Source organism: Carassius gibelio, chromosome B16 (genome assembly GCF_023724105.1).
Source record: "Carassius gibelio isolate Cgi1373 ecotype wild population from Czech Republic chromosome B16, carGib1.2-hapl.c, whole genome shotgun sequence".
NCBI classification, from domain to species: Eukaryota; Metazoa; Chordata; class Actinopteri; order Cypriniformes; family Cyprinidae; genus Carassius; species Carassius gibelio.
Window position 1 is genome coordinate 4,595,248 of NC_068411.1, and position 14,274 is coordinate 4,609,521.

The 14,274-nt window shown below is 36.6% G+C and overlaps 1 protein-coding gene across 2 annotated transcripts in view; it reads left to right on the forward strand.

Moving 5' to 3' along the window:
* Positions 1-14,274, forward strand: part of LOC127974532 (protein PTHB1) — a 105,987-nt gene that overhangs the window by 24,897 nt on the left and 66,816 nt on the right. Inside the window, exons 14-16 of one of the 2 annotated variants that reach the window (XM_052577876.1) lie at positions 6,521-6,625; positions 10,857-10,871; positions 12,049-12,189. In XM_052577876.1, coding sequence (XP_052433836.1) covers positions 6,521-6,625; positions 10,857-10,871; positions 12,049-12,189 — 261 coding nt within the window. The remainder of the gene's footprint in view (positions 1-6,520; positions 6,626-10,856; positions 10,872-12,048; positions 12,190-14,274) is intronic. The other variant, XM_052577877.1, reaches the window with a different exon arrangement.

A 14,274-nucleotide genomic window follows, 5' to 3' on the forward strand; every position in this document is an offset into this window, starting at 1 on the left:
CAGTCACCGCACCCATGTGGATATTTAATGTAATCTTTTAATCCAAAAAGCTAATTATTCTTTATTCGAACTGGTTTCTCTTTAAAACACAAATCCCGTGTAATCCCAGGCTGTCTGTATTCAGATGCACATTCCAGATGGTGTGAGAAAATGTTAAAGATCCACCACCTGCAGGATCCTCACATGTGATAGCCTAGTAGCCAGGACTCAATCTTTATGTTTACAGATGTAATGACTCAGGAGCATTTTTGGTGTGAATTGGCCTGAAAATTCTCAGAATAGTATGGTTTTGTGATTTTATTTCAATACAAGTTTGACAAATTTTCCATGGAGATCATGAAAGGAAGTAGGCACAACTTTGTTGCATTTGTAAGTTGTTGATGGAAATATCCTGGAGGAAGTGTTTTTAGGGGTTCCACCTAACAAACTCTTTTCAGTCAGTTCAGGAATGTAAATACAGGAGACCACAAGGGTTGCTGAAGCAGAGAATGTTTCCTACACTCCCCGTCTCTTTGCATTTACATCCATGTGCTTTTGTTGTGATGGGCAGGTCTTTGTCAGTCCCAGATGAGCCAACTCGTTTAGCTTAAGTTCTGTACTGTTTCCAAACCCTGCACAGTCAATATTTAAAGAAGGTTTAACCGTAAAGTAAGTGGTTTCCTTTTTGTGTTGTTGTTTTCTTCACAAATTACTGCTAGCTTTATTCCATAACTTATTGCAACCACAGAATACTCTAAATACAAAAATGCATAGCACTCACTAATAACGGGAGAAATACTTTAATATTTGAATATTTTTAAATACATTAATATTTTTTTCTCCCCTAGTCTGCCATATGCCCTCTTTTTTTGAGCAAGGCAAAAAATAAATTTTTTTGAGAGCAAGCATGTGATGCCATAAAATACTACTTTCGGAATTTTGATGAAGATGGAAGTTTATGAAGATGTATTAGCAATGTGTTAAATATTATTAGTCTTAAAATAGAAGAGAATGGGAGTGGGATATGGTATAAAGAGAATGGGCTATAATGCATAAATAACAGAATTGCCCAAAGTAACTGGTAAGCGTTGGCTTAATAAGCAGTGTTTGTTTCTTAGATCGCCAGAATATTACTGCATCTCTCTTTTTTTTTTTGAGTGGAGTTCAGTTTGGAAACTTATCAGCTGTGACTGACAGATCTCTAACCTCATCAGCTGTGATGGACAGTTCAGGTGGAGGTGAGACCTGAGAAGTGGATGGATGGAGAACATGTGTGACATCCCTCACTCCTATTGATCCCTTTTAACAGTACCTTTTCTAAAACATAATTCTTCTTGAATATGAATAGGCTATTAATTTTCCAACTTTTTTACATTTGAATCTGGACTACAGCATGCCCTAGATATTGTTTGAAACTGTTTTGATTCTTTATTGTTCGTTCACACTATACATTAAGGCTTCATTAGTTAACACTAGTTAATTCATTAATAACTGCCAGTGAAAAATTCTTCTGAACATTCATAAATCTTAGGTGTTCCAATATTTAATTACACATATTTAAAATCGAACATTGCAAGGTGTTATTTAATGAGCTAACATGAACTAAGACTTGTATTTTTTAACACAGATTAATAATTTATGTAGTTAATGTAGCTATTGTTCATTGTGAATGTTAATGCATTAATTAAGGTTAACTAATGATATATCATTGTAAAGTGATACCTATTGGTCTTTACATTTATATTTTTACATTTAATCAATTAGCAGACACATTTATCCAAAGCCACTTACAAATGAGAACAATAGAAGCAATCAGACCAACAAGAGAACAACAACAGTATAGAAGTGCCATGACAAATCTCAGTTAGTCTAGTACAGAACGCATAGCCAGTTCATTAGATGTTTTTTTGAAAATGAGTAAAGACTCAATTGTTCGAATTGAGATTGGGAGGTCATTCCACCAGCTGGGCATAGTCCAGGAAAAGGTCTGTGAGAGTGATTTTTAACTTCTTTGGGATGGCACCACAAGGCGTCGTTCACTTGCTGAGCGCAAACTTCTGGAGGGCACATAAGATTGAACTTATGAGTTTAGGTATGTTGGTGCCTTGCCAGTGGTCGTCTTGTAGGCAAGCATCAGTACCTTGAATTTGATGTGAGCGGCTACTGGTAGGAGAGGAGAAGGGAGAGGAGAGGAGTAACATGAGCTTTTTTTGGCTCATTGAAGACAACCCTCGCTGCTGCATTCTGGATTATTTGCAGAGGCTTGATATTACATACAGGAAGGCCCGCCAGGAGAGCATTACAATAGTCCTGTCTGGAGAGAACAAGAGCTTGGACAAGAAGTTGGGTGGCTTGCTCTGACAGGAAGGGTCTAGTCTTCCAAATGTTGTATAAGGCAAATCTGCAGGACCGGGTCGTTGTAGCAATATGGTCTGTGAAGCTTAACTGATGATCCATCACAACTCCTAGGATCCTTGCTGTCCTGGAAGGAGTTATGGTTGACGAACCCAGCTGTATAGAGAAGTTGTAACGAAACGATGGGTTAGCTGGAACCACCAGCAGGTCTGTCTTTGTAAGGTTGAGGTGATGGTCATTCATCCAGCTAGAAATGTCACTCAGACAGGCTGAAATGTGAGCAACTACCGTCGGGTCATCTGGTTGGAATGAGAAGTAGAGTGGGGTGTCATCAGCGTAGCAGTGATAAGAAAAGCTATGCTTCTGAACGACAGATCCTAATGACGTCCATAGACCAGTTTTTTTTGTTTTTTTTAATCTAGATGAGGGTGTTTGCGCACAGTTGATTGCATATAATGAGCTCAGACACGGGAAAGACTGTACCTCGCCTTAGTTTCATACGGATTACATAATCAGAGAATATTCGTTTTCGAATTTCGATTTGAATTTGTTCATTTAAAAGTACACACAAGCTTTCTATAGACATATTTCTCATGTCTCTGTGTCAAATATTTGCTGAGTTTGTGACTTGTAGAAAGTTGCTCATGGAGATATAGACGGCAGAAAGTGCACCCTGTTTGTTTTGTTTATTTTGCAAAAGCACAATGTTTCATTGTTATTATCAGTGTACACAAATAAAAGTAGGCTTTTTTAGATTCGATTGATTTTAGTCTTATCTCTATCTAAATATTTAAGTTTTCTCTTTGTATCAGGAAAAACTTGAAGTGAACGCATTGGCGCGTTAAATATGCTGCATTTAATTTTATCCTTCGATAGTAGATTTCCAATTCAATATTGATTAACTGTTTAAATTATTTACTGTATATAACACAAGTACATTATAAGTAACTTTAACTAAATTACCTAAAAATGATCATTAACCCTTACTTTACTTTTTCATTGGATAAGTAATTGAATTAGTTACTTAGTAACAAGTTAGACCCAACACTGCACATTGTAACAAAATGACAGTTGTGACAGTTGATCGGTGTGGAATTTGCCCCGCCCCTCTTGCACTCTGATTGGTTAGCTGACTAGAATGTGACCGTGATGAGAGCAGCGTTTTATCCAAAGTTGAACGTTCTTCAACTCTCTGCGCAAAAAAAAAAAAACACCCGAATGCTCAGCGCGAAAAAGGCGCTCAGCGCTTGGAACGCTCCTGGCATTTTAAAAAATGCAGTGCTTCCATTGAGAAGAACTGAAAAAATATGCTAGCCATGGGGAAAAATGCTTTGGTGGACCCAGGGCCTTATTGTCATGCTACGGTGGAATGAAGCACATGAGGAAGACTATGAGCAATGCAAATAGTGTTTAATTAATCCAATCAAGAGTAAATCCAGGACAGAACAAGTAGGTGACACACGTAGGGACGGTTAAGATCGGACAACAAACCGTAAACTTGAACACAACTTAAATAGGAGGGCTGATGAGGGTAATTAATGATACATCACAGCAGAACCAAAATGAGAATAATCAGACATGAGGGAAAATTAGGCCTATTAGATCACATTGGGAAGGAAACACAACAAAAACAGTCCAAAGGTGTGACAGTTGCAAATTACCATATTTAAATTGTAAAAATGTTAATAAATTGTAAAATAAAATAAAAAAAAAGTTTTATTTTTAAAAAAAGTATTTTTTAGACTCTAAAAAAGTTTTGTATTGTCACATATTTACCATTTAAATACTAATTTAAATGGTAAATATGTGACAATACAAGACTTTTTAGGACTATAGTTACCTTTGACAATTGCATCCAAGTTGTGAAGTTTCAGCTGGTTAGTGTGAACAGTTAGCATTGCCAATACCTTAATCCAGCCATTACACTGTTTTGTTTCAAAAATTATGTTTTTGAATTGCCTTTCTAATTAATGCAGAACTATTCAGAAGGTCTGAAAACGATTCGCGATGTACACCTCTTTGGTCAGTTTATGTTGTGATAATGCATTAAGACATAAACCTAACACTCAATTATGACCATGACCTCCGCTTACCAGATCAAAAGTGAGTGTAAGTGCTAAAAGGGCAGAACTCATACATGCCCTTAAGGTCAAAGACCCTTAGAAAACCCCCTATAATCCTCAAAACAGACACTCACAGTGCATCTAACTGCTTTTGTCAAAGGAATTCTTATCTAAGTGCTTTTGTGCTGTGTGTGTTCTGCATGCTGTGTTTCTAATGCATGTCATGAATTCCAGGGGTGGGCTACTGTCAGCGTAGGTCAAGAGAGGTCAGCACAAATGGCCTTAATTTAACCACCTAGATTTTACACAGTTTAAAAGAGGGGTGTCACACTTTCTGCCTGCTCAAACTGACGCCAACAGCGTGGCTGAGCTTGTGCGTCGTGCACAGGACAAGAGAGCCTGATGGTCTACTGTTTGCCCATGGCAGTGAGATGGAAAGGTTAAAAGCCTGCCCTCCCAGAGAGAGAGCTTTTAAAGCACATAGAAAGTGCTGTCGCCCGATGAGCTGATAGGAGTACAGACAGAGAGAGTGTGTGAGTGACAGTCAGATGTAGTGTGTGTGTGTATTGGGGGGCCAGACACTTAATCTAAGTGCTCGGCAATCAAGCATTACTGCGGGTCAGTCACCTGTGTGAATGCAGCTCACTGTGGACACCCAAAACACTAAACTTGACACAGATCAAGTTACTAAAGACAAAGATACTACACAAACCAAATGAAGAAGTGATAAAGCCACAGGCGCTGCATTAAGGAGCCTTGTTAACTATGGGAAAATCAGTCTAATGCACAGCCTTGAGTGGATTTTTGGTAAGGCTGCCTGATTAATCTAAATAAAATCAATATGGATCAGTGCTATTATCAAATCAGAAAGGCTGTGATTTGATTAAGTACATGCTGCATATTTGAGAGTGAAGTGCAGAAGTGTTTATTTACACATGAACTGCTCATGATCCGGTGTTTTCAGTGTCTCACAGCAGCTCTGTTCACAGTAAATTTCGGGTCCACACAAGCTCCATCTCTACATCTGCTCTGAGTTTGGGTCGCTTATAACATGCATTTGGAAAAGCAACGTGGGCCAACCATCTTCCACTTCAGCTTATAATGAGAAGCGCTTATAAACCAGCTGTTGTTAACGAAAGAAGACTTTAAGGTTTCCCTGTGGTTTTCCACTAATGTAAATGTTTTAAAGGTTTTGGAAAAAAAGGAATTAAAACATCCAGAAATATTAGTTTCATAATTTATTAAGTGTACTATAAAATACAAACTAAATTGTAATTATTATTCATCTTGAATAGTTTTTTATACAAATTTAACACTGAATATTACAACTATTATTATCTGGGTTTTTTTTTTTTTTAGAAAAAAAAAACCTAAATAAATTTAGCCATAATTCATACTTTTCAAAAAACTGCAGCAGGAGCAATAATAATGATATGAATGTTCAATAAATTAAAGTGTTCCTGTAGCTCAATTGGTAGAGCATTTCGTTATCAAGCGCAAGGTTGGGGGTTCGATTTCCCGGATACAAATGATAGGTAAAAATTGATAGCCTGAATGCACTTTAAGTCGCTTTGGATAAAAGCGTCTGCTAAATGCATAAATTTAATTTAATTTTTAATTTTAAAGATCTAAGCTTCGAAAGGCTCTTTGTTACAGTGATTATACCACAGACGATGAGTGCTCTTTAAGTATTGTAGTTCATTTGTGTTAAGTGTATTTTATTTACAGGTTGCAATGAAACAAGCTGTTTCATTAAAGAATTAATATAATGTGTAGAATTTTTTGAGTCATAACTATCTTCTACAGCAAACTTAATTGAAATTTAATTGAAAACCAGATAATTCTCATCAGCAAGGTGGAATGTATTTGTATTTAAATCCAAAATAAAAATTGAGAAATATCATGTATGAAAACAACTGAGTATGTTTTAGGATAATTTTTTTTTTTTTTCATTTTGTTACTTATTTGCGTGATTTTGATTTAGGTGTGAAATAATCCATTCTTCTGCCAATATAGTCCATTACAGGTCAGCTGTTCACAGTTGTTGTAATGGTTTGTACACCTCCTGGCATGCCTTAATACCAAATGACAGGTTATGTTTCTTGTTGTTGTTTGTTTGACAGGCAGTGGCTGCGAGTTAGTGCTGAGATTCTCAGCCTTTCTGAACGGCCACTATCCTCCAGCGGATTTGTGTGGAGATATCGCCGTGTCCTACAGCTCAGCTACAGGTATGAGCTCCTCATGAACACTCCCACGCTCTGTTTGTCTGACTCCATCTCTAAGCTCTGGAACACATTACCCTCTTTCCTCACTTCTTTAAGCCCTTTTACTCATTTCAAGATGTCTGGAGGTTTGCCAAAGCAGAAAAAGCAGCAGAAAGGCTGCGTTTGTCCTGGCGTTTCTCTTGGATGGTGTCTGTGTTGGCAGAGACTGCTGGAAAACTTCCTGAAAATATCCGGGAGTTTCCCTTTTCTCTGGCTCGCTTTTTCTTTCTGTCCTTCTGAAAATAGTGGGTCTGTTTTACACATTAGATGGCAGGTACATAGACCTGCACACACACACACACACACATATGCTTGTCTAGCTTTCTGAATCATTGGCTTCTATTGTTTTTAGATGAACTAATACGAATGAGTAAAGACTAACCCAAACCCTAACACTAAGAAACGTCTGAAAGTTTCCAAAGGGAGGTTTTGTCTAAACTTTAGCAACAAAGTCAATGCACTGTAAAATATACAGTACTATATACAATACTGTTGACACTGTGTGTGTTTAATGTTCATTATAATATTCAGCATAGTATAAAGCTAATTATAATGACTTTTTAAAAAATTAACATACACTTAAAGCTGGGGAAACCCCACTTACTCTGTTGGGTGTAATTTTGTTATTTTTTATTATTCTTTCTGTTCACCTCTTTCTCACACACCCACACACAGAGCACACTCTATGCTGGGAATTTGTTTCCACAGATGTGGGTCCGGATTCATGAAAATCTTATTAAAAATCAATAAGATAAATTCTGAGACGTTTGGAAGAATGTTTATAAGGGATCCTTGCAATTCCTGAAAAAAATTATTATAACATATTGGCATAGTTAAAAGCCTATTATTAACATATTGGCATAGTAAGCAGCAAATCAGGAGGTTGAGGCAAAAGTCGTAGTTACTAGTTTGTTAATAGTGAGAATTGGACCTTAAAATACAGTTTGTGAAGAAAATGATCAGCTCATTGAAAAATATCTTAAAGGCTTTATAGTATTTGCACAATGCACTCTAGTGTTATTACCGTATTTGCGCACTATATTTTGGACTATAAGTCACACTTTTTTTCATAGTTTGGCTGGTCCTGCGACTTACAGTCAGGTGCGACTTATTTATCAAAATTAATTTGACATGAACCGAGAGAAATGAACCAATAGAAAACATTACCGTCTACAGCCACGAGAGGGCGCTCTATGCTGCTCACTGCTCCTGTAGTCTACACTGAAGACATAGAGCGCCCTCTCGAGGCTGTAGACGGTAATGTTTTCTCTTGGTTCTAAATAAATGCGACTTATAGTCCAGTGCAACTTAAATATGTTTTTTTTCCTCATCATGACGTATTTTTGGACTGATGCGACTTATACTCAGGTGCGACTTATAGTATCGTTTGGGGATTTAAGACAAGATGTAGGATATTCTTAACTTTAAGAGGTTATTTATAATTATCTTTAAGAACATTCTCCTCAGAAATTCAAATTCCCGTTTTTTTGGGAACTCAAAATATTCTCAACATTTTTCTTCAGTCCCTCCAGAAAAACGCGATTATGCGATTGCGTGATTTAATGCATAATCAGCCAAGGGCCGCATATTTCTGCGGGAGTCGCATTTTTTCAAATACGCCACACTTTCGCCGCATACATTGCAGATTTCAGGAAGCAAAATATGCAGAGGTAGCATGATTTCATAATAATAATAATTTTCGTTGCAAAAAAGTCACATATATCTTAGCAGAAAGTTGAAAAATGTTGCGTTTACTTCACACAAGTAAATCACCATTATTTTCCAATGGGAACCTTATGAAGTGACATAATTGTGCGACGTGAACATCATCTATGAAGCCCGCGGTGAAACCAGGGTGAAGGACGCAATCACGCAAATCATTCTCATCTGCCAACAAAAATAAGCGCCAAAGACCGCGCGAAGCAGTTACCTGGTGTGTTACATGACATTGGGGGCAAATTATTTTGAGAGAGGGATGAGGATGAGGATGGCGAATGATAGGCCAGTGTTAAAGGCTACGCAGTTAGTTTTCAATTTCACAGTGGACTGTTGTAGTTTCATTCAGAAGTTGATGCACCTATACAGTTGTAAGATTGTACTTTTTTGTTACAGAATAGTACCAAAACCTTACAGTTGTAAGTATATTAGTAGTATGTAAAATAGTTTACTTTGCAGTAAGAGATTGCACTTTGCAGTTCCTGTAAAACAGCATTTGTATATTTGTGTATATTTTATTTGTATTCATTTTTACAGAAGTTGTTGAATATTCATTTTGTAAAGCTAGAGAACTTGTTTGACTCAATGTTTTGTAAGTTTGAGCCATGTGTTAATTAAGGTCTAAAATAAAACAGAATGAGAACTTAAATATTCTGTGATTTAGTATGCTTGCTTATCATAGGAAGTCATAAGAAATGACTCATTACAGTAAGGTAGTAGCCTAGTGAGAACAGGGTGTTGGGGGGGGGGGGGGGTCACCTTTTTTTCTCTTTTTTATCAAATCGCAGTTTTTGCAAGTTCCTGCAATTTCATCGCATAAGACTGCAAAAATATCCCGCATATTCCATCGCATTTTTTAAGAAAACCTGCCGCAAAATCAAGGATTTTTGCCCGCAACAATCACAAAAATAATCAGCGTTTTTTTGGAGGGACATATATAAGTAAATGTGTGTGTATTGAGCAGTGGAGTAGTTCTACACTGGAGATGGTTATGTGGAATGGGAAGAATGTGTGTGTGTGTGTGTGTGTGTGTGTGTGTGTTGCCCATGCAAGCCTTTAATTACTGTCCTAATCACTTGCTCCTTCCACACTTCAAAACCCACACGTGCACACAAAAGTTAATTGTAGCATTTTAATCCAGCTTTCATTTTGCTTTCATGTTCAGACCCTCACCGACAATAAACACATTTCCCCAAAATAGTCGAAATGTGTTTAAAGCACTCAAATCTGGATCGAGACATAGTGAGGATGTTTTCCGAACAGTGTGTTTCCATCCTCCAGAAGTAATATCATCCACAACATTTTGTTGCCTTACATATTTGATTGGATTTACTGTTCAGTTGCACTATTGTTAAACTAAAGTATAAGGTTGTGTGGAGTCGACCTGCTTGAAACCTGCGACTGCAGAAATCTCCAGTGAGCTTGCCGCAGTATCATTCAGTTGTTTTTAATATGTATTTCTTGTTAAGTACCAATGAAGTGTAGATTTCTAGCACAGAAGAGTGCTAAAAGTGCACCGACTCTCTCTGTGGCGTAGATGGAGCAGTATTTGTGTAGGAACAGCAGGAATAGCTCTTGAGAACATGTGGAATGCAGAGTGTGTTTTTGTGAGTGTGGTTTAGATGACTGATGTAGCCACCGCTTAAAGGGCCTTTTCTGGGCAGTAATAGCTGCTCCTCGCTTTAAGTAAACAGAGCCGTCGCTGCTGACATGGAAGATGAGGTTAGCTGGTTATGGTGAGTTTTTGTCCGAGGCTTGGTGGTGTTTACACAGAGATAACTTGAGCTTTACGCAAATGGAGCGGGAACTCTGAGGGGAGACTAATGCTACATTTAGACCTGGAAGCAGAGGTGTATCTCAAACACTTCCAGCTCATAGGTCATGTTTCATAAAGTGCGCTGCCGGTCAGAAGTATTCAGTTCAAAAGCTACCATTCACTTCAGTAAAAGCTTTTTGGTTGAACCTCACGAAAACAGGCCCAGGTCAGATTTCACTCTAAAACAAGAGAGAAAAAAAGAGGATATTTTTGAAATGTAATATTTTAAAATACAGTTTTTCTCTTTAAATAAAATGCAGGTTGTTATTTCTTCCTAGGAGGGCAAAGCTATATTTTCAGACATTAGGATACTGATGAATAGAACTTCCTTAAAGAACCTAGAACAAAATTGATTTGAAATAGAAATTTGAAGTAAACATCTTTACTGTCACTTTAGATCAATTTAATTTATCCTTGCTCAATAAATGTATTATTTTTATTCGATTCTTTCCCTATTTTGTAGATTTCTTTGTAGTAATTTTTTTTATTAACATTAAATGTGTACCTTTTAATGGATGTTTCTTTTGGTTTTGAATGTTTATATAATATAAAAGTAAGGTATCAGTTGTTTTTCTGCCTGCTCCTCTGAGGTATGAGTCTTGTGTTAGTGTGAATGTGTAACTCCGATATTCTGCTCTTCTTTCTTGCCGTCACCCATACCAGAGCTCAACCCTGCAGGTGAGTGACAGAAAGGTCCTAAGAACAGGATATATTTTCCTATCATCAGATACAGTGACTGCATATGTTCAGCTGTAGGCAAACATGTTCATATAAATATACACACAAAGCACAGGGCATTTCAAATAGACATTCACTGCAGTAGTTGATGTGTCCAGTAGGGGGTAGGGGTGATAGCATCATACAGGTGAATATATTCCCAGTCTGAAGTCATGTCCTTCTTTGCTCTAAAGCAGCAGTTGCAGTATTTTTTTTTGTCAGTCAAATCCCTTAGACATAAACTATGTATCTTCGGAGATTTTAAGTTGGTATTTCCATAATGTAACAACACATTCGTATGTTCAAAGTTTTCTGATGTCGGTTAATGGTCAAAACATGCAAGTAAATAGTTTTTATAGCATTGTTAATAATTGTTTTTATTGTAAAATTATTATTTTTTATATACTGTATAGAGATGAGTACATGACTTGGCGAGAAAATCATATGTTGTCAGATATTGCTATATGAAGTGCAATATAATAAACATTGTGATAGTGTCTCAGTCCACATTGCATTTACACTATTGTTTTTAAGAACCCAATTAAATTTAATAATAACAATACTTTCTTCATTTATTTTGAATCGAGCTGAAACACTGAAAACATCAGATCATGAGCTGCTCTCATGAACACAGTGATGCTCTTCACTTTGGCTCTACTGACTACATATTTAAATTGCAGTATTTATTCCATAATCTCACTATTTCTCAATTCTACTACTATTTTTATTATTTCTCAAACCCCGTTTGGGAAACCCTCCTCTCAAGTATGACATTAGCTCAGTGGCGTATGGCTCTACAGTTCAGGTTACCTTAACAGACATAACAGGAAAGCATTACTGAAACCTCAGATGCACTGATCTACTCAACAAATACTGATCCCATGTGTTTGTGAACAGTACATAAGTACTTGTCTGTTTTTCCAGCATCACTGATCTTACATTCTTTTCTTCAAACTCTTAGAGAGTCTCCTCTGCCTCATCATTTCTTATTTTTTAAGACTTGTTCAGCCGTGCTAATTTTGACTAAAATGATTGAAGACTAGTCTGTAGGTGAGGCTTTTTACAGTTCAGTGTGTGTTTGAGTGTTTCTTGTCTTTACCTGAATGATTTTGTAATGACTTGTCTTTGTGTTTGTCAGGAATCCCTCGAGTATCTCAGTGTAAATTCAACTTGCCTCTTCGGTTAGTGTGCTACCCCTCCTCAGCTATCAAAAATGCCAAGTACAAGATCACTGTGGACACCAACAAACCTCCTGTCAACCTCAATGAAGTCTTCCCAGGTACCACAGCCAAATCTTTTGTAACTCTTAATTTCAGTCCAGCCATCGCTGGAAATTATGGATGAATGATACAAAAACATATTGCATCATATGCAAGCCTCCCTGCCAAAAAAGTAACCATCAACCATAATCTTGTCTATTACCAACACTACTATGATAGTAATAATAGTTTAACTTAGGCAAATTCAAATTTTGCAAGATTCATTAGTTTGCCACTGTGGATGTACAACAGCAACAGTTGTAAAAGTTTGCAAACATTGGGTCTCACTTCAACAAATTACTAATTGCATTTAAAGAGCATTTGCCCATTGAATACTTGGACAACGGTTTCTGAATTCTAGTTAATACAGCCTAGGTGTCAGATTCACAAAACATTCCTAAGAATAATATTCTTTTTTACTGCCATTTGCTAACTTCCTTGTATTTCCAAAAGTTTTCTTAAAGGTGCTTTATGTAAGTTTTTGACTCTTCTAAAGCATAAAAATACCATAATATTCCATAATATTTGTAGATATTTAAGAAAGATGCCAAGTTAACATACTTGTTTATCTGAAAAACCATGCTTAAAGGTATAGTTCCCCCCAAAAATCTAAATTATGTCATTAATAACTCCCCTTATGTCTTTAAAACGATTCAGTTCGATTTGGTGAACTGGTTCAAAACAGATCCAGTTACATCGAATGATTCGTTCACGAACCGGATATTACTAAACTGCAGTGTTTTGAACGCGCTCACAACAGACACGGAAGAGAAGACAATTCTGAATAAAGTCGTAGTTTTTGCTATTTTTGGACCATAATGTATTTTGGATGCTAACTGAACCTCTGATGTCACTTGGATTACTTTGATGATGTTTTTCTTACCTTTCTGGAAATGGTCAGTATACCGTACACACAGCTTCAATGGAGGCACTGGGAGCTCTCGGACTAAATCTAAAATATTTTAAACTGTGTTCCGAAGATAAATGGAGGTCTTACTGGTTTGGAACGACATGAGGGTGAGTTATTAAGGATATAATTTACATTTTTGGGTCCTATCCCTTTAAGTCAGTTATCAAAAAATTTGCGTTCCAGGCCGGATTGTCTGTAGTTGTTATGGTTTGTTTGGTTTCGGCGTCCTGGGTTGCCAGAGTATTTCATTTAATTCATTGTCAAGTGCGCTCGTTCCTGTTTGCGTTGTCAATCTGGCAACCTGCGTATGTGTTTAGTCTGAGGAGGAGGACTGGGTGAAAAAAACTCTCTCCAATATTTTAAATTTGGGCTGCAATACCTAGTTCAACCACTCTGTGTCAATTCTACATACAGCACCTTTAAGAAAGTCCTTATCTTTTTTCTTAAGATTGTTCTAAACTCAACACATTAGAAGATTTTAGGAGTAGGGATAACCTCCAACTGTCTTTTTTGGGTTGGTGTCAAATATTCAGTACTATAACGTAACCCTAGCTACATATATTACATATTACTAAGGATGTGTAAGATTTCTATTAAATGACATACATGATCACTGATGTAAGCAATGATTGGTAATGATTGTGTGTGTGACAAGACTTGAATTACCAACTACAAAAACATAGGGAACCAAATTTATTTTTATTTTTTTTACATATAATTATGCCAATTTTTTTTTTTGTAAAACATTTAAGTGAAATACTAGGGCTACAATTTAACACATTGATTTTATACAACAGTTCAATAAATTAGAACTTGAGTTTTAGCTTGTTTTTGCAGATATTTCCTGCACATGTTGGCAAAATCGCTTCATGAGATATTACCTGCGCCACAGTGGAACTGTTGTGAATCATTGAACAACACACAGTGGTCATTCCTTTCTGAATGAGTCCGTGTTTTGAATGAAGCGAGTGAACCAATGTTTCAATGGCCCATTCATAAAGAGTGGCATTTACTTAATTTCTAAATGAATCAAATTAAACAAATGAATGGCTCAATGACTTAATAAGACAATTACTGCCGTACACTGGCATTTTTAGTTTTGTATTTAGAGTATCATTTCATTAAATATTAATTTAATATTAATAAAAAATCTGAAAATTAAGAAAACAAAATTGCTATTCATAAAATGTTAATA